Source organism: Emydura macquarii, unplaced genomic scaffold, assembly GCF_026122565.2.
Source record: "Emydura macquarii macquarii isolate MOO-44397 ecotype Brisbane River unplaced genomic scaffold, CSIRO-AGI_Emac_v2 contig_3220, whole genome shotgun sequence".
NCBI classification, from domain to species: Eukaryota; Metazoa; Chordata; order Testudines; family Chelidae; genus Emydura; species Emydura macquarii.
The window spans coordinates 7,585,281-7,605,493 of record NW_027133357.1 but is presented as its reverse complement, the minus strand read 5'-3'; the positions used below and the strand labels follow the sequence as shown (position 1 = coordinate 7,605,493).

General features: G+C 47.5%; 1 protein-coding gene across 7 annotated transcripts in view; it reads right to left on the bottom strand.

The window, feature by feature from the left end:
* FOXP4 (forkhead box P4) overlaps nucleotides 1-20,213 on the bottom strand; it is a 136,087-nt gene that overhangs the window by 86,159 nt on the left and 29,715 nt on the right. For all 7 annotated transcript variants that reach the window (XM_067531804.1, XM_067531807.1, XM_067531808.1 and 4 more), the window contains exon 2: nucleotides 10,801-11,017. In XM_067531804.1, coding sequence (XP_067387905.1) covers nucleotides 10,801-11,001 — 201 coding nt within the window. In that variant the 5' untranslated portion in view covers nucleotides 11,002-11,017. The remainder of the gene's footprint in view (nucleotides 1-10,800; nucleotides 11,018-20,213) is intronic.

The window sequence follows — 20,213 nt, the reverse complement described above, 5'->3', positions numbered from 1 at the left end:
ACCATAGCTCCCAACAAACCTCTTCACGCTGGGGGGAGGAAATCAGCATGTATGCTCAGTCATATATGAAATATAAATCAGGTAACCTAACAGAGAGATGAGCTTCACTTAAGTGCTCTGGTCTCATTTTTATCTTAAATACCCTAATAATAGCATATTACTTAATACATTTGAAATGCGATCACATGCTTTTATAGTATAATGTCATTCATACCAGAGAGTCCCCCCCCTTCACCTCCAACCCCTTTTAAATATGAAAAACAGCTGATTTGGTTATAATTTTAGTGTCTTGTTTTTGTTTAATACCTTAACATTTATTTTACATAGGTCTGCAATAAATTGTATTTAAAAAAAAAAAAAAAAAACAGAGCAAATATTACAGCAGACGGATGGGATAGCTTTTCCAGATGGGCCCTTTCTATATAACTGCCATTTGGAAAGTGGGCTACCAAGAGGCCTCAGGCTGAACGGGTTCAGAGACAAAGGGAGGTGCTGATTTGGGGGATGGAAGGCAACACTGTGCAGTTTGAAGCTGGAATTTTCCAAAGGAGCATAAGTGGAGTTAGGTGCTCAAGACCCCATGAAATTCACTGGGAGTTAGGAGATTCCCATGGGCATCAGGCACCTACCTGCTCCGAAAACCCAAGCCTTCAATTCGGACTACGGGTTCGTGATCTCTAATCTCTTGTATGGCTTGCCATGGAGTGAGCTCTAGTTGTTGGCTGGGAAGTTTATCTTCCAGGAGATTATTGGGTTTTGGGGTAGGCTGCCCTTTAAAAAGTCATTTTTGAAAAGCCTCCTGGGTATCACGTCACAATTTAATTAAAACGGCAGGTTTTCGGAGGGCTTGTCCAAGATAAAACCCTCCCTCCTTACCCACCCACCTCCCTCCTTATGCCCCACTTCCAATCCCCCCATTACTCCCTGTTTCCCATCCCAACACCTCCTAATCCTTTCCTGCCTCCCTGCTTCCCTCCCCCCCAAACCTCCTCCTCCTTGTCTTGAACCTCCCTTCCCTTCTCCTTCCACCTACCCCCCCTTCTCCCTTTCTGGCTCACTGCTTCCCCTTTCTGACTCCCCTGCTCCCTCCCCCTTCTCCCAGCTGCCTGAAGTTAGAAGGTTCCCTTGTCTGGTGCGAGTCAAAACACAAAAGACGCGCCTGCCCGTTGGATGGCAGAGACGCCCTCCTCCCTCAAAGCCCTGCAACAAAGCGACTTCAAGGAGACCAAGTTTTCCCTAGCTCCTCTAGGGCAACGGCAGAGTGCCGGTGCAGCTTGGAGACGAGGGTTCTAGGCACCTGTCCCCTCTCCTCCCCCGGGGGACACTGTCCCTCCCAAGCCATGGCTGCAGACACCCCCACCTCCATCTTGGCCAGAATATACTTTGGGCGTCATGTCTAGGAGGAGCTGGACTTGCCTGGCTGGGGCAAGTAGGCTGAAGCCCTTTGGGGCTAGAGACAATCGAGGCCCATGGAGCTCCAGAAGTGCTGAAATACACCAGACTGCGTAGGGCCGAGGAGCTCCCTCGACTATCCTCAATTGTTGCCTAGAGACAAATCCGGCCCTCTTCCCCTGCAGCGTTATTCCCCCTACTCGTGAGTTTGAGTAGCTCTTCTGTGGAATGGCAAAGGAGAGCATGGGGAGGGGAAGCAAGCAAAGCCCCCCAAGGGGGGAGCTGGCCCCATTAGTCTCCAATTGTCCCGGACAATCCCCCACTAAGCCAATGCCAGAGCCCCAAAGAACTCCTGCACAGACAATTGCGACTGGATGCTGGCTTTTTTAAATGGAGGCATGAGACAGCGTCTGGCTGCATGAACGTCACTCCATCCAGACCTAGCTGGGAAGCAAAAGATTAACACAGCCTTGGACACAGGGAGTTCACCTATTCCAAAGGCTGGGTCGCTAGTGGCCACTTCTAGAGATGAAATGCGCTTGCTGCCCATCGGTCTGCATTCTCCACTGGAAGATTGTGAACAATACATAACATTCCACTAGCACCTTCTATCCTGAGGGATTGCAACCCCCCCCCCCCTTTCCATATATGTTTTACATTAGATACACGCACCAATTACCCATCACTGGAATGCAGCCACCTCTGGAGTAGGGGCTGGCAACTCTTTAAACAGCTCACAACTTGTTTCAATAGGAAGATTATACCCTAACCGGCTCAAACTGCAGGGAGAGGTGAGGGAAATTGCAGGAGGCAGAACGGACTGAATCAAGTCTGGCCAAGGCACTAGAGCCAGCATCCCTTCTTTTGGGGAAAAGTGCCATGATGATCACTTTTATGATTCATTCTGAAGACAAAGCCTGGCCTCCAGGCTCTCATAAAACAGGAGGCTTAAACCCCATTTTAAGAGGGAATCTCTGGATCCAAGATTGTTAGAAGACATGTGGTGTTCTTTATTTTAGGTGCTCAAGTGGAGAGAATATTCAGATTTTCAGAGGGTGGGTTCAGCACATGCTGGAAGCCAGGTCAAATTTAAGGCACATCAATTTGGGCAGCCAGGAGGAGAGACAGTGAGACATCCAGAATCACTAGTGCAAATCCCGGCCTTCTGGCCTGTTAGGTGTGGGAAGAGCTAAGGGCCAGCCCAGTCCCGCACAGTTTTTGGGCCTACGATCAATACCGCATGCTAGAGAGATGTTACCCTACACCATTCGGAGAGGGACAGGAGTGTCCAGGGAGCACAGCCCCAGCAGAAATGTAAAGATCCAAAATGAGGTTAATGAGGACAACACACTGAACACGAAGGAACACAAGGAAGGCAGAATGAGTGGCTTGGGCTCCGATGGGACCCGTCCTACATAGGGCTTTTCAACCAGTTCGTGCCACCATTGCCCAGGCGGTCACCTGACCAAGCGGCTGAGAGAAAAGCTGGAGTGGGCATCTCTGCAGACCGCCTGTGCTCTCAGGAGTGGTTCCTGCCCCTCATGAAGTCAGCGGCAGTCAGAGGGCAGCAGGGAGGCAGAGCAGGCCCGTTGCCGTGGTATCTGGCACATTCCCCCCCCCGCCACTCATCCTGCTACAGACGATTCTTCTCTACTCACCGCCTTGGTCCCCAGTTTCCATCCCAAAACTTCCCCTCTGAGGATTATGGAAGGGGAGGAATTCCAACCATCCTCCAAGCTTCCCCACCTGACTGGCCGTCTTATTGGGTGGGGGCAGAGCGGGGACTAGCCCCCAAGTTAAAAACTCATTAATGTGCAAAGACCCGGGCCCTTTTGAAACTCGTTACAGGATGTTAGCACGCTGGAGGTCTCTTGACGTTCCCACAGCAACCACTGTGGGAGTTCCCAGATGCTAGGCAACCCTCCCATGACCCCGGCTGGCCTTTCCCCTCCAGCGACCCCAGGCACAATGTAAGCGCGCGCTATTGAATCCTAGGACGCTTTTCAACTGGGCCCCACCATTGAAATCCAGGGATTTAACCCTAACGCCATCACCTTTGCCTGGGGGATGGGGAGGAGAAAGACCCCCTCCCCTCCTTCCACTCTGTTCAAGCCATGCAGGAAGCCATCCACTCCAGTCCGAGAAGGCTGGGGGCTGTTGTCTAGGGGCTGGATTTCGATTCCTGCTACCCCAATGTAAATCCAGAGTGAATCCACTGACAGCAATGGAATCTAGCCCTTGGACGCCGAGGACGCTTGCAGCCAGACTCCAAGGGTTAGATCTGGATCTTGGTTAGACCTGTTAGGTTAACACGGATATTAAGCTGCACAAGCCATGGGACAGCACGCCAGGTACTGAGACTGGTGTGAGATTGGAAAACAAGAGACATCAGAGCAATTACATTCAGACCGTCTCTAAAACCATTGGCACCTGGTTGCAGCTGCTGCAGGGTATGTGCACATCCCACTGGGCATGCAAATTGGGCATCACTGCACACACAGCCCCTCTTAGCATGGCAATTGCCCATTTTGCACAACCAAGTGTGCAACTTGTACTCACATGTTTAATGGGTTCAGCTCAAGCACCACACATGTACAAAAAATAAGAACATCCACAGTTCAATTAGACCATACACAAGGCTTTGTTAATCCTCATGTCTCAGGGCATAAACCAACCACTAACTAACTGCCTGAGGTCAGGAAGAGAGATTTTGCCTATGGACAGGTTATTCCATAACTGTTCATGATGGGGTTTTCCTGTACCTTCCTCCGAAGCAGGTCAAGTTAGCCACTGCCAGAGAAAAGGCATGAAACTAGATTGACCCCTGGTCTGATCCAGTCTAGCAAATCCTAGGTTTGAAAGAACCAAGACCGTGGAATAGTGGTTACAGAATGGGGCTGGGAATCAGGACTCCTGGGTTCCATTCCTCCTCCTGCAGGTTTCTCTATCTGTAAAACATGGATAATCCTTACCTACCCTGAGGCATAGGGGTGGCAGGAAAGGCCTGACTGACAATTCCACTGTGCTTTGAGATCCTCAAAAGGAAGCAGAGCACAGGGCTCCTCTATTATTCTGCCTTCCCTCGAGCTTCTCCTGGCACCGGGCTGTTTTCAAGTCATATTGGACGAGGAGGGGGAAGAATCAGATGCAGTTAAAGCTCCACAGGAGAGATCAAATCTGACGGCAGGGAAGCCAAGCCATCTGTCCCTACCTGCACACATTGGGAAGATGGTGCTGGAGAATCAGCTTAGTTAAGCTCAAGGGGACCCCCAAGCTGATGGGACACGCTTGTGTAGAGACTGTCTCGTACACAGTGCAGTGCAAGGACTTTCATGGGCCCCAAAATGGTGTTTGGCTCCTTTTCAGGCCCCATCAGATGCACCTATTAGGACACGAGATTCACCCCACCAAGCAAATGCCCATCCTGGAAATAACTGGAGCTGCCCCTTGCATGGGAACGGCTGTTTCTGTTCTTTATGGAGGCAGTAGGGCTGAGGATCCTGGCCAGTCTGCTGGACTCTAACCTTGCCATGGCAGTTTCAATTCAAACAGCTCTTCCTCCCTTCCCCTCCTAAACCACAGCATATAGCATGACACGTACAACACGGTGACCGTGGGCCAAAAGCTCTGGTGAGAACAGGGCTAAGGGAAGCCAGAACTCACCTCCTGACTGGGATCTCGTCATAAACCTTTGGAATGCATCTGCAGTCACCAAGGGTTAAGAGTCTCCCGGGAATGACAGACGAGTTTCCTAGCAGACCGTCCAAGATCTCCCCGACAGAGACCAACCCCCTCCTTTCCTGCACTCAAGTTCGGCAACCCCCCTGCATCTTATCACCCCAAGCTTCCCGGGACCGAAGGCAGGCTGCAGGTCGTGCAGCCACCTCATTCCTTTCATCTCTGTTTAAACAAGCTCTTCAGCTCTGCCCGTTGCGTGGAAACAGACACTCCGTCTTGTTCAAAAATGACGTGCACTCTCTCTCCAGCGCTGTTTGTTTCAGTCTAAACTCCTGTCAGATGCCTGACTTTTGACTCTCTGTTTATCTCTCTCTCCTTCTGTCACCTCATTACTCCACAGCCCGGCTCACGTTTCCAGGCCTTGTTTACCCTGAGCTCCAGGAGATGGGCACTTGCTCTGCACGGGAAGAGAAGGCACTGTACTGGAGGCAATCGGAAAGACTGTAATGGAAAGCTCATGCTGGCCAGGAGCAGATCCTCTGCCAGGGTCTTCAAAATGCAGACCCACAAGCAGCCCAATTCTGGGGCTTGAACCCACCTCAATAAAAGAGGAACTTCTGTGCAGGATCTTCCCCATGACCTCTCTCTCACTCCACGATCAGTCCCAAAGCCACATGCCCTCTCTGGAGAGCCACAGAGTAAGGTCTAGTGGTGTGAGCACAGCACCGGAAGCCAGGAAGTCCCCAGTTCTAATCCTAGTTCTGACTTCTCTTCCGGCCTTGGGCAATTCACTTCATCTCTTCCCTCCCTCCCAGGGGTTTATTTAAACCAGGCTTGCAAAACTAAGTGTCAATAAGGAACGCACATTGCGTTAGGCTGGGGACAATTTTGCAGAAACTCCCCAGCATTTAAACATGAGATGATTGTGTGTTTGCAATCCCCTACTAGGGATGGCATCAATCCAGTGATTTTTTCCCCACAGGCCTCAATGGCTCATACACGATTTTTCTAAACTCCCCAGGGAATTCACATAGTTAAAAAACAAAAACGAGACATTTCAGAAACTGCAGCACAAACAGGGACATGGAAACCAGCAGACAGGAACAGTCCAATGGTCCAGTATCCTGCTTTCGACAGGGGTAAATGCCAGATGCGTCTGAGGAAGTGTAAAACCTTCATAAAGCACCTAATTGTGCAAAACTATCTATGGGGACATTTAATCCTGACCTCAGCTGGTGCTCAGCTTGTTCCCTGAAGCACAAAGATTGATGGGCCTTAGGCATTTCTATTCAAGCTACTGTCACTGCAGAGGTCATTCATGTTTGGAAGCTTATCGAGTAAAACCTAGTGCCAGAGAGTTCCACAGGGGAACTACACACACAGTTAAAAAATCATCACCCAGCTCTCCCTTGTTCCTGGGTTATATGATGAGTGGTGGTGGGGGGGGGGGGGGAATAGTTTGCGTTCAACTGGAGTTCTTGGCATCAGAGGACACAGGAAGTTTCCCTGCTGGTTTCTCCTTTCTCTTGGCACTCTTCACCCTGCGATGTGGCTCTCTTTGCATGTGTGCAGCTAGTTACCCTGCTCACACGGTATTGGGTGGACAAACCCTTCTCTCACCTCCAGAGGGAGGGGGACGCAAGCTACATTTTAGATGCCCCTTCCCAAGCAGTTTAGGAAGCCTGCATGCACATCTCCAAAAGCCTCTTTGCTCGCTACTAGCGCGCCAGATAGGCGATGGTGCCCCAGGGCTGGGGCACCGACCCCACTGGAATGTCAGGATAGAGAGAGTTTGCTAAGGCCAAGAAAGTGCAGAATCAGGGATAGCAATTAGGCGGACAAGAGCGAATGGGAGGGTCTATTCTCCACCTCAGTCACAACCCAGTCCTAAAGGAGCACTTTGTAACGCATTCAGTGCTTCAGAGACCAGATGGCCACAACGGCTGAAAAAGATTCCGAGAAGATTTTAAATCCACAGCCCAAAATCCCCTCTCCGCTACACGGGTGGCTCTCCCCACCGCCGTGTCTGACGAATATCTGAATCACCCTCCATAAAACATAGCTTCACTACGCAGGTGACCACCCCACTCACCTCAAATTGCTAAACAGAAGGGGTGCCTGGTATGGGGAAAGAAGACCCAGGTGTGGAAAGGTTAAGGATCACCGATCTAGATACACTGACCTGGTCAGGGGCAACGTCTGGTTTAGTGGGTCATGGGTTCCGTTCCCAGCTCTGAAAGCAGAGGGTTGCCGAAAACGGAGAGCAAGGATTGGCTGCCAGGACTGCTGGCTTCCCACTCCCCAACTCTGAGAGGGGAGGGCAGTCAAGTGACTAGAGAACAGGACTTGGGATTAGGGCTCTGCCACTGACTCACCACGTGACCTTGGTCCAGTGACTTGCCCTCCTCTTCCCTACCCCATGGAATACCAGCAGCACTTTTCTGCCTCCAGAGGTGCGGCCCTGCAAGCCTTGTATTCACTAACCTTTCCGACATACTTCATGAGCCTCTGGTGTAAATACATAGGGGTCAGGCAGAGAGAGCCAGCGGCCTGGCCTGCAGCTCCCGGGGACATGTGAAGGGAAGCGAGCAACCTGGTGCATGCTAGAGGGCGAGTGAGTCTTCACAGGGGTGGCAGCAGACAGCAGGTGTGACAGGAATGCCAGGCCCTATGGGAATAAACAGACTTTACCCATTCCCCCGCAGCCTGAGCCAAAAGCCGCTGGGGTGGCAGAGTCACTTGTGCTTTCCAAGCACACAGCCCGCCATCCCATTTGCCTTGTCCTGGCTGTGAACGAACAAGCGTCTTCTATTCACCACAACTAGGCGAGTCCGAAGCCCACGCTGACGCTAAGTGAATTTCAGCGCCCGCTCCGCAGGGCACTGCAAAGGCAACTGCACACACACACACACCCCCCACCCCTCTCGGGGAGAAGAGAGAACAAGCTGCTTCTCGTTTGGCAGGGGGGACTTGGAGAAGCATTACATGCATGATTACCCTTCAGATCAGGGGAACAGTGGCTTAACTGCGTGAGAAACGGCTGTTATTCAGGTAATGGATTTACAGCGCTCGCTACTAAAGTATCAGACACAGCAATTTTTTACAGCTTTCACGCTGGAATTTATGGCTCGGGGAGGCGATCTCCATATGAGGCTGGGATCATTGCCTTATTTAGTATCCGAGGAGGAAAATTTATGTTTTCTCAGAAGTTTGTTTTGAAAAGGTAACCTGCAGGCATGCACCCCCACTCCTCCGCCTAAGCCACACACATTTACCCCCCCCCCCGCCCCAAGTTTCTCTCACTGTGCTTGAGTGCGAGTTACATGGCTGCACACACACTCGGGGGACACACTCAAACTACACACACGGCTGCACATATGCATATGCATATTCGGGGGGCATGTGTGTAAATCGTGTTAATGTACCCCCAAATTACATGTGCGTGCACGCACACATACAAAGATCAAACTACAGGGGTGCAAATGCACCCCCGTGGAGCTAGGCACGTGCCAAGGGATGTACACGCACGAGCACAGAGATGCACACACAGAAATACACGCGTGCACACACAGCTTCAGACGTATGCACACAGAAGTTGACAGACACACACAGCCCAAGATACATGAACATGTAGCCATGTACACACAAATAGGTTTGCAGAAAGACATCTGTACGGAGACAGGCATGCACAGACAGAGATGCACACAGGCAGGCAAACACGCTCACCAGTGCACCCCTCCTTACAGTGCTATGAGCCCCAAAACATGGAAGAGATGGAGATTACTGTGGTCTGCTCAAAGAGTAAAGGGGAAAAGCCCATGAAACAGAGAGAGAAGCAACTACCTATTTTATGCCCCCAAGTCTTTACAGTCATTTGGAACTCACAGCCTTTTCCCTCCCTTGACGTCCCAACAAAACGCATTGAAGGTTTTGACACCATTTCCCACCTTTCATATGAAAGGATCCCAGAACCATATGGACTACATCAACACAGGGGTCACTCTGAAAGTCCTGAAATGCAACCACCTTGTAGCAGAGGACATCAACCATTCCAACAGCTCTGCAACACAACGGTTGGAAATGCAGAACACCATCTCCAACTGAAACTGCAGGAGAACGGAGGGAGATGGGGTGCAATTAGCCAGGCTGGAATTTGGCCCAGGCATTGGAGTTAACATCCCAAAACAAAGGTGAGGAGTGTGCCAAAGGGATCTTTAAGGGAGCAGAAAGCAAGGTCCTTGGCCTGCACTCCCTATCGATGAGATAGCACCTCCAGCAGCATGGCACCCTTGGAGACTTACACTCTTGCTCAAGGTGAGTGAAAAAGATTTGTTTGTCCAGGGCAGGACATGCACACTGAAGTAGGGTCTGCTGGACAGTAGAAGCTTACTGAAGTATTGAGAGCTGCAGCCTCACCCCACATGCCTTGTCTTTCATGGCGTGCCTTGATCAGACAGAGCAGATGCGGCTATTGTGTCCTCCCATATACTGCTGCAGACAATACTTGAGAGGGATCCAACGGAGAGCAGCCTCATTTGAAAGATGGCATTCAAAAAGTAGTTATCAATGGATCACTGTCAAACTGGGAGAATGTATCAAGTGGGGTCCTGCAGGGGCCAGTCCTGGTTTCGGTACTATTCAATATTTTCATTAAATGACTTGAATAATAGAGCGGAGACTATGTTTAAAAAAAAAAAAAAAAAAAAGTCTACCGATGACAAGCTGGGAGGGGTTGCAAGCACTTTGAAGGACACAATCAGAATTCAAAACCATCTTGACAAATTGGAGAATTGGTTTGAAATCAACCAGATGAAGTTCAATAAAAGCTAAGTACAAATTACTTCACATGGAAAGGAAAAAGAAAAAAAAATCAAATGCACAACTACAAAATGGGGAGTAACTGGCTAGGTGGCAGTTCTTACGGAACGGAGCTTTGGTTTATAGTAGATCATAAACTGAAATGAGTCAAGAATGTGATGCAGTTGCAAAACAGGCGAACATCATTCTGGCGTGTATTAACAGGAGTGCTGTGTGTAAGACATGGGAGGTAACTGTCCCATTCTACTCTCAATGCTGAGACCTCAGCAGGACCAGTGTGCCCAATTCTGAGTGCCAAAATCTAGGACAGAGGCGGACAAATTGGAGCGTCCAGAAGAGAACAATAAAAAGGAGAAAAGGTTTAGAAAAGCTGGTCTCTGAGGAATGCTTAAATAAAACTGGGCACATTTAACCTTGAGAAAAAGACAACTGAGGGGTGAACTGATAGCCCTTAACATATTTGAAGGCTGTTGTTATAAAGAGAACTGATCAATGGCTCTTCATGTCCACTGAAGGGGCAGACAAGAAGTATTCGACTTAATCTACAGCAAGGGAGACTTAGGTTAAATATCAGGAAAAACTAAGTGTAAGGGTAGGTATACTCTAGAATAAGTTTCCAAGGGAGGCTGTGGAATTCCCACCGTGGGAGGTTTTTAAGAACAGGTTGGACAAACTCGTGTCAGGAATGGTCTAGGTTTACTTGGTCCTGCGTCAGAGCAGGGGTTGGACTTGATGATGTCTCAAGGTCCCTTCCAGCCCGACATTTCTATGGCTTTCTAGTTCAGGTCTCCAGATTCCCAAAAGCCAGAAGACTGGGGGAATAGAGTGAGAGAGAGAAAGAGCGAGCGAGCGCACAAGAGAGACAGACAGACGGACGGACAGAAAGGGTGGAGAAGAAAGACTCTTTCCTACCTGCTGCTGCTGAAAATGCAGGAGTTCCACCGGGCTCATTTCCCCATTGGTTTCGCCGCCGCCTCCTCCTTCCCTTCCTCCTCCTCCTCCACCACCGCCGCCACCGCCTCCTCCTCCATCTGTCTGGTTGGTGAGGCTGCTGACCCCGTTCTGGCTGGAGGGAGTGGAGCGTATTGTCTCCGAGGCAGATTCAACCATCATGACTTGCTAGCAGGACCTGAGTGAGCAATGAGAAGCAGCAGCATCCCTGAGCAGGGCCTTATTGGAAGTGTTGGCTGGTCGTATCCTCTATGTGGTGTGGGCCCAGGGGGAGAGCAGCCCCTCCACTGTGTATTGCCTGTATAGGCTACCCTGGCCTCACCAGTTCCCCTGCCTTTCTTGCATCTGCCCTTTCTACAGCCCCCAACATAATGCATGAGGCAGCTGGTTAGCAGGAGCTGTAGGAGTATTTCAATGGGCCTTTCCCTTGAGCGGCAAACTCAGGCCTGGCAGGGCCACACACCATTTCCTCCCCCAACACCCAACCATCCCGCCTGCCAAGATCCACTTGGGGCATCGTCTCCCCATGACACACCTCCACCACTCCAGCATCTCATGTCTCCCCAGCCCAACGCCATCTCCGCCACCGACATGGAAGAGTGCCCTTCCTTTCTTCCTTTAACCCCACCACTCCTCCTCACAAATAAATCCTCTCTCTGGGTGCCTGGCTGGCGGATCTTGCTCACATGCTCAGGGTCCAACTGATCCCCAGATTTGGGGCTGGGAAGGAATTTTCTGCCAGGTCAGACTGGCAGGGATCTTGGGGTGTTTTTGACTTCTTCTGCAGCATGGGGACTGGATCGCCTGCTGGGATCATCTCATCATTCCCTTTCCATGCAAGGACTTCAGGCATTAGTAGCACCTTGGCCTCTCCTGTGCTCTGCCAGTGGCATGTAGTCTAGGCGCCTGAGGACTGAAATGCTTTAATCTAATTAGAGCTTTGGGATCCTTAGGGGCCATCTGGGTGAAATTAGGTGGCCTGTGACATACAGGTCAGACTAGGTGATCTGGTGATTCCTTCTGGCCTTAAACGTTATGAAATTATTAATCCTTCCTAGCCCGGCCTCTCCCACAGCTGAACCATTGTCAAGTCCTTTCTCTCACCTGCATTCACACCTGAACTCTGTGAAGCTGCTTTAACCTGTGAGCCTGTCTACACACACAGATGCATTGGTTCAGCTACAGCTGTGATTTTAAACTGATTGAATTAAGCTGCTCCAAGAGGTTGTGGGTGTGACCTTCTGCTGTTGGTTGAAGAGTGGTTTATTTCCCTTAAATTCTAGTTGAGTAGAAAGCAGTTTGAGCTAAGCCAAGATAAGCCACCCTTAAATTGAAACAACAGAGTGTCTACACAGGGGTCTGTGGGTAGATTACATGCAAATTGGCACCCAAATAGCCCCAATGGCTTGTGAATTACCTCGTACATCTCCAGCGCCATGACTGGGCAAGACGTGTATTTATTATATTACTAAGAGGAGGGCTGGCCAAAAAGCAGAATCTCTGTCCAGTGGGAAATTCCAAGATTTTGACATTTTATTTCTTTCATCCTGAATTAGGACAAAAAGTAGAAACCTTGGCTTTTTTTTTTTTTTTTTTTTTTTTTGGGGGGGGGGGGGGGCGGCAAAAACAAAATGGTCCAAAGTTTTTTGTCTTTCATGGAGGTCAAAACATTTCATTTTGACTTTATCATTTCAAATAAAGTCTTTAAAAAAGTTGAAGAACATTTTGATAATTTCCTGTTGAAAATTTTGGACAAAAAAAATCGATATATTCCAGAAACATTTCAATTCTCTCAAATTAGGATTTTCCAATTGAAAAAAAAGTCACACTGGAAATGATTTTTGGGGCCTGATGCACGAGTTTTGCAGGTTGGGGGGCTGTAGTGCTGACTTGTTGCTCACCTCCTCAAACTGGCTCCAGCATCACCATCTCCCATGCAGCTTCTCTCTCACCCTCCCCTCTCTTCTCATTCCCCTCCCCCCCCCCCCCCCCCATCACCCCACAAACAATTCATGGATAAATACTCAGATGGGAGGGGGAGGGGAGACAAAATGCTTTCTTTCTTAGGGGCAATTACATAATAAGAACCTACTGATGGATCTTTCACACCACAAGAGTAAGGAAGCTGGAATTTGTCATCCTGGACGGGCTCTAGAATAGGTCTATCAGAAATATCCATAGTAGATGGAGCCACACATCCCCTCTACCTGAAAACCAGACCGTCCACTTGCCCCCCCCACACACACACACTAAAGGCTTGGAGAGACTTTTAAAAATATCCCAGCCCGTAATTTCCTTAGTTCCAGCAATGAGTTTTAATCACCGCCATGGGAGGTGCAACTCCAGCCTCCCAGTTTTGTTTTACTGCCAAGGAAAGCAAATACACCAGCACCATGCAAAAGCAGAACATGCTCAAGTCCACTGTGGTAAGCAGGGGGTGAGGACTCCAGGCTAAACACAGTGAGATGAAACATATCAGAACCGGCTAACAGAATGGTTTCCAAAGGCTACCATCATCGAACAAAATGTGTTTCTGGGAGGTTTCCACAAGGATCAGTTCTGGGCCTGACACGATTCAACATTTTTATTAATGACCTGGAAGAAAACGTAAAATCATCACAGATAAAGTTTACAGTTGACACAAAAATTGGAGGGGTGGTAAATAATAAAGAGGATAAGTCACTGCCGCAGAACAATCAGTGTGTGTTAAATATGGCTAAATGTAAACGAAGACATCTAGGAACAAAGAACATCAGACACTCTCACACAATAGGGGACTTGATCCTGAAAAGCTGTGACACTGAAAAAGATTTGAGGGTGGATGGAAAAAATCAGCTGAACATGAGCTCCCAGAGTGATCCTGGGGCAAAAGGGCTAAAACAAGTAGGAGTGGAGAGGCTATTTTACCTCTATATTTGGCACTGGTGGGACCACTGCTGGGATACTGTGTCCAGTTCTGGTAGGCAGAGCTCAAGAAGGATGTTGATACATTGGAGCGGGTTCGGAGAAGAGCTATGAAAAAGATGAAGAGATTCGAAAACCTGCCTTATATTGATAAATTGAGCCCCTTGAGCTTAACAGAGAGAAGGCTAAGTGGTGACCTGATTACAGTCTGGAAGTAACCTACCTGGGGAACAAATATTTGATAATGGGCTCTTCAGTCTAGCAGCGAAAGGAAGAACGTGAGCTAACAGCTGGAAATTGAAGCTAGACAAATTCAGAGTGGAAATAAGTTGTACATTTTTAACAGAGCAATTAACCATTGGAACAATTTACTAAAGGTCACGGTGGAGCGTCCATCACTGATAATTTCTAAATCAAAATTGGATGTTTTTCTAAAAAAAAATCTGCTCTAGGAATTATTTGGGGGAAGTTCTCGGGCCCGTGTTACACAGGAGGTCAGACGAGACGATCACGAACGGTCCCTGCTAGCTTTCGAGTCTATGAACTTGGCACTTCAATTCAATCTGTACAGAACTCATCAGCCTTTCAGCAAGAGCAGAGGAGAAAGGAGAAGAGCTTTTGCAGGTTTGTTATTGGCAGAGAAGGGAGCGCTCCTCATCCAGTTTCAGTACCCATCTCTAGCATGGTAGGGTTCTCTTGTGCAGTGTGACCTCCCACCCGCCTCCAAGGTGCCCTACACTCTCTCCAGAAATCATGGGATTTTCTGGGGGAAGGGAAGGGGTTATAGGAACCCTGCTCTCCCTGGGCACCCCTAGATCTCCAAGAAGGCCAGGCTCAATCATTCACAATGCCCCACCCCTTTGCAACAGTGCCCAGAAGACAATGCTGCCTACACAGTGGTGGGCATTACTAAACACCTGTGTGAACACAGCATGTGGAGACTCCAACTCACGGTCAGTGTAATTAAGGTAAAAAGTATTGGCGTGTCCTTGGAGAAGGGAGGGGCTGGGGTGAGGCTTTAAGAGCAGAGCTGGGCCCAAAAAACCCTCTTGCATCTGAGCACATCAAAATTTAGGACAGAATTTAACAGCCTACCCTCGGCCCTCCTGAATTATAAAGAAGTTCAGAACTGGATCTGAACTGTGCAGCCTGGATTCATTTGTGCTTCGGAGCTCCCTCCAGGAAAAGAGGAGAGATCGACAAACACTCCTTGTGAGATTTCCCAGGCTTTTTGTTTGCAGTCGGCACCACCACCGCTGGGACGGAATTAGAATTGCATTAGACAGAATTCACTAGAAGATGAGTTACCAATTTTTCATTCTCTTCGACACCTTGGCAATGAATGAGCTGTTGTGACAGAGCTTTCCATCCCAGAAGACTTTATTTTGTCTAGCTAGAGGCTTCTCTATGGCCTTCATTATCATAGCATCTGAGCACCCTGAAAACATTAAGGGATTTTATCTTCACAGCACCCCTAGGAGACAGGGAAGGATTATTATTCCCATTTCACTGATGGGGAAACTGAGGCACAGAGGGATTAGGGGCCAGATAGTCTAAAGAGCTCAGCTCCCATTTAGGACACCAAAATAGGTGGACAGATTTTGAGAGGAGCCAAGCACATTGGGTGCAGATCTCTGTTGAGAATCTGCCCAGAAGGGTCACAAGAGGAGCTGCTGGATGCCGAGTGCTTCAAGATCTAGTCTTCAAATTTCAGAGGCTTAAAAGACAGCTGAGCTCTTGAAAATCTGGGGACATATAACTTGCCCAAGGTCACAGCAAATCTGCAGAGATGGGAACTGAAGTCAGAGCTCCTGATTCCCAGTCCAGTGCCTTAGCCACTAGCCCAGTTTTCCTCTATCCCTTACATTTACACAGATGGGCAACCTGGGAGTTCTGAAAAGTTACACGTGCTGGTTTCAAAGAGATCAGACTAATAATCTTTACGCAATTGGGCTTTAGCAGTGAGTGACTTGTTAGCTGTAATGGAGGGTTCTCTTTCAAACCACAGGACGTGTGTTTGTATAAAATTACCTCCCTTCACAGATGTGCCTGATTAAATAGCTATAGGTCCTCCAATAAAGAAATATATCTGTACACAGTCTGGGTGCATGCATTAAATCTGGACAGGTGTCTTGTACTGTATGTTACAGACCACAGCGAAACTGCAACTGAACTTCCTATTCCATATGTGCGTGGGGGAAGGCGTTATGATCAAATCAGAAAACAGGTTGCCAGGACTCCTGGGTCCTACTCCCGATCCTGACTTAGGCAAATTACTTCTCTCTCTGGTTCCTCAGTTTCACCATCTATAAAATTTATCATGCTCTCTCAGATGCTTTGAAATCTACAGACAAGAGGTTCCTAGGTAAGAGCAGAGTATTCTTAATGATCGAGGACAGGTTTAAAAAGAGGGGCTGGGCACGGAGCTCATGGTGTGAAAAGAGACAGGAGCTCCTGCTTGGTGGTGTTATTGACAGGTGCGCTCTATCAATACGTGATTGACGAAGCTGGGGGTGGGGGTTCCTATAGGAACTGCTGTTGCCACACGTAGCGCTAAGATGCTACAAGTTGGTGTCTCTAAAATCGATAAATCAAGCCTGATAAGATAAAACTTTAGTTAAACCACAAGTTAGTGGCTTGAAGCAGTCATCAGTGGATGAAATTCTCTGGTCTGTGACAAACCGTTAGAGTAGATGGTCATACTGGCCTCTTCTGGCCTGAAAAGTATTAATCCAACCTACTGATGTAGATGAGGAGGGGTTGAGCGTAACACTGCAGTCCCCTTGCCTGAAGGCTTCAACTGGGATCCCTGACACGGACATACGAAGGAGACTACAGGCATGTGGTACCATGATAGAAAAACTGATTCTTTGGCTTTTGTACAAGGAAGGCAGAAGTTTTGCTTCATTCAAGCCAGCTCCTTTCCTGGCCAAGTGGAGAACTGAAATACAAACAGTGTTTGTCAATTGCTGATCAGAGATGGTCAGCAAGTTTGAAACACGGAAAGAAGAAAAGGGAGGGGAGGAAAAAAAAAAAAAAGCAGTTTCTTTTCTTTTTTTCTCCTCCTATCATCTTTCTTTTTTGTCTCTTTTTTCTTTTTGCAAGATAGAAAGGCAAACCACGAACAACATAATTGCTGAAATGTGGCGTGTAATAATAGCTATTCAGAAGCTGATCATTCATATTAAACAGGGTGAAGCAAGCTTCTCATTTGCATGTTTGAGATTATATGCATTTCAAAAGTCATTTCCGCAGGGTGTATGAATGACATTAATTCCCATGTGGAGTTGTCGGCTCCCTCCTGTAGTCCTCGTACTATCAAAAACACACAGACACACACACACACACACACACACACACACACGTGCGCGCGCAATAAGTGACATACTTGGAGCTATGAGAGAATTCAAGGTTAAAGGGATCACTGTGTTTTATTTTTCTTTAAACTATATAAAAGCCACTTGTAGGGATGCTAGGGCACAAGGGTGAAATCAAGGAATGTTGCTCCAAGGACTGAGACTTTCCTAGAAGGGATCACAGATATTACCAGAAAAAAAAAGAGACGTTTGCCTACAGACATTGTGGGCAAAATGTAGGCAAGAAGGGAAAGACTGGGGAGGGGGGACATAATTCAGCTTTCAGATCTACGTGCCAATTGGATCCAACCCCCACAATTGTGCTCAGTGCTGTGCGTTGGTCTCAAAGCGCTTTCCAAACAATTTAATCCATGCATCCACCCTTTGGTAGGTAGAAGCATGGCTAATGCACCTATATTGGAGATAGGGAGTGCAAAGTACAGAGCAGTGAAGCAACTGGTCCCCATAAAAAAGTCTGGCCTAAAAAACAAAGCAAGGAAAAGAACCCAGAAGTTCTGGCTCCAAGTCCTCCACTCTACCATGAGATCAACTCCTTCTTACAGAGTCATGTAGAGAATAGAAAGGTACATTGCTTTATAACCTCTAAACACTGGTTCATGCGGTCCCTCCCCCCACCCACCCACCTGCACACTGTGTCTCAGTTTCTTTCCCCCCCTATTTTTTCATTCAATTCACTTGCATTCTTCTAGCCTATATGGATTCTTAACCCATGCTCATCAGCGTAGCAACCGAGTGCCTTCCAAAGATGACAGCTATGTTCTTACATGACCTCATTACTATAGCCACAAACCTAATGTATTTATCCTCACCACCCCACTGAGAGGAATGGAAGTGCGATTACCCCCATTCTACAGAGGGGAACTGAGGCACAGACATTAAGTGACTTAGGGTAGTTTATACAGGGCAGTAAGAGACACATGGCACAGCTGGCTCAGGTCTGCTGACTCAGGTTCACGGGGCTAAAAATTGTAGTCCAGACATTTGGGCATGGCTGGAGTGTGGGCGGTTTCCCCCACATTCCCAGTTCGCTTCTACTCTGCATTAAAGCCTGTAGCAGCCAAGCACTCCAGCCAAGCATGTTAAGGCAGAGCAAGTCACCATTTTTCGCTTTAAAAAAAATAATAATAATAATTCTCCCTGAAAATGAGAATTTTCATTTCTTTTAGACAGTCTTCAGGCTTTTTTAAAAAAATAAATAAATAAGAACTTTTCGGTCCAGAAAAACCAAAAAGTTTCAGAACACACATTTTCCCCCATGTCTCTCCCTCCCCCACAAATAATACTATTTTCCAACCAGCTCCAACTTTAAGCACATGGAATAGTTTCAATGGGAGAAGCAGAGAGAGAATCACAATCTGTGTCCAGAAGCTAGAAGCTATCTTTGGGGCCAAGAACTCAAAAGGCTCAAAATTGGATTAGACTTTTATATGGATAGCAAGAATATCCAGAGTTATACTACGGAATATGAAAAAAGTATGAAGAGAAGGAGGAAATCTTTCCCTCTAGGTAGTTTATCACATAAATATGACATTTCTTGCCCCTTCCTCTGAAGCATCAGACACTAGCCACTATCAGAGACAGGATACTGGACTAGACAGGCCACTGGTTTGGTCCAATCTGGCAATCCCGGTCATCAATGACAAAAGGCTGGTCAGTTTCACAGACGGTAAGTAAATTTCACTTTTCTGCTGTCAAACCCTAGTGCTGTGTTGGTTTCCTAACACTGCCAGGAAAGCCTTAAATGTTATTTTAAAAATTGTATTTAAAAATAATAAACAACAATGAAAATCTTTCTCGTCACATTAAGGATTTGTAAAACCTTAAGAAGATTAAACTGATGGTGTGTGTATCAACTGTAACAGCCTTGCTTTAAAATCATGAATCAGAAGCTATTTTGAATCTCGGCTGAATTGGGGCTGTTGAATCCATATATGAAGCTGAAGGTTGAGAGAGAGAGAGAAAAAGAAAACTCACTCTTTACCAACATGCACACTCAGGCCCTAAGTCAACAAATACTTGAACAAGTGTTTAAGTTAAGCCCAAGCCTAACTTTATTTGAGCAAGCAGAAGTATGTGCGGGATCGAAGCCTTAGTCTTTCACCTGTTTTAGGTTTCTCCCCTCGTGCATCTCTTCTCGTTAAATATTTTATTACAGCAGCACCAAAAGGGGACAGTCAGGATGAGGGACCCCTCCTGACAGGCACTCTTTGGACATGCAATATAAACAGTGGGGTTTGGGAGAAAAAACTCAACACTCTTTTACTGCACTTAGACACTGTGAGTGGATCACTGATTACCATTTCCCTGCAGCCAGAATCAAAATAAATTTTGTTTTAACAATTGCCCTTCCCTTTTACTTTCTATATTTGCCTGCTTTAACATACACCTTTCATATGACAACAAAAGGGAAAGAGAAACAAAAGAGAATTACTAAAAAGGGCAAAGAGAGAGCCCTCTGTCTTTAGTAGTACCATATGGCAGAAAGAGTATTAATTACCATTGCTTTTTAATTAACAATTGCTTAATCGGAGCAGTAACATTTGCCTTGACATCTTCTGACTTGCTGCTAACCTGTAAAGCACATGTGCCGTGCCAAGTCATCAATTAATTTTTATTGACATTTTCTTCCCCCAAACAGGCACAATACCAGGCTTTTCCAATTAACACCTCCACACTCTCTAATTAGCACAATTAACAGACTGATGGATGCCCAGAGTTTCCCTGGGAGAGAGAGAGAGCAGATCAGCTCTTTTTGCTATAGGGACAGATCTCCCGCTGAGTGCACACATGCACAAAACACATCTCCTCCACAATTTAAAAAGAGAACGCATATAGAATGCACATGTGTAGTGCTAGGCTTTTAATATACACACACATCATAGTGTTGCAATGTTTATCATCATCAAGCATTTATATGCATCTATACAGAGAAAGGAAGGGAAAGATGACTTAGAGCACTAACGTGGGACTTTAGGACACTTGGGTTTAATTCTCTGCTCTGCCACAAACTTCCTGTGTGACCTTGGGGAAGCCACTTAGTCTCTCTGTGTCTCAGTCCCTCAACTCTACAATGGTGATAACAGCACTGCCATG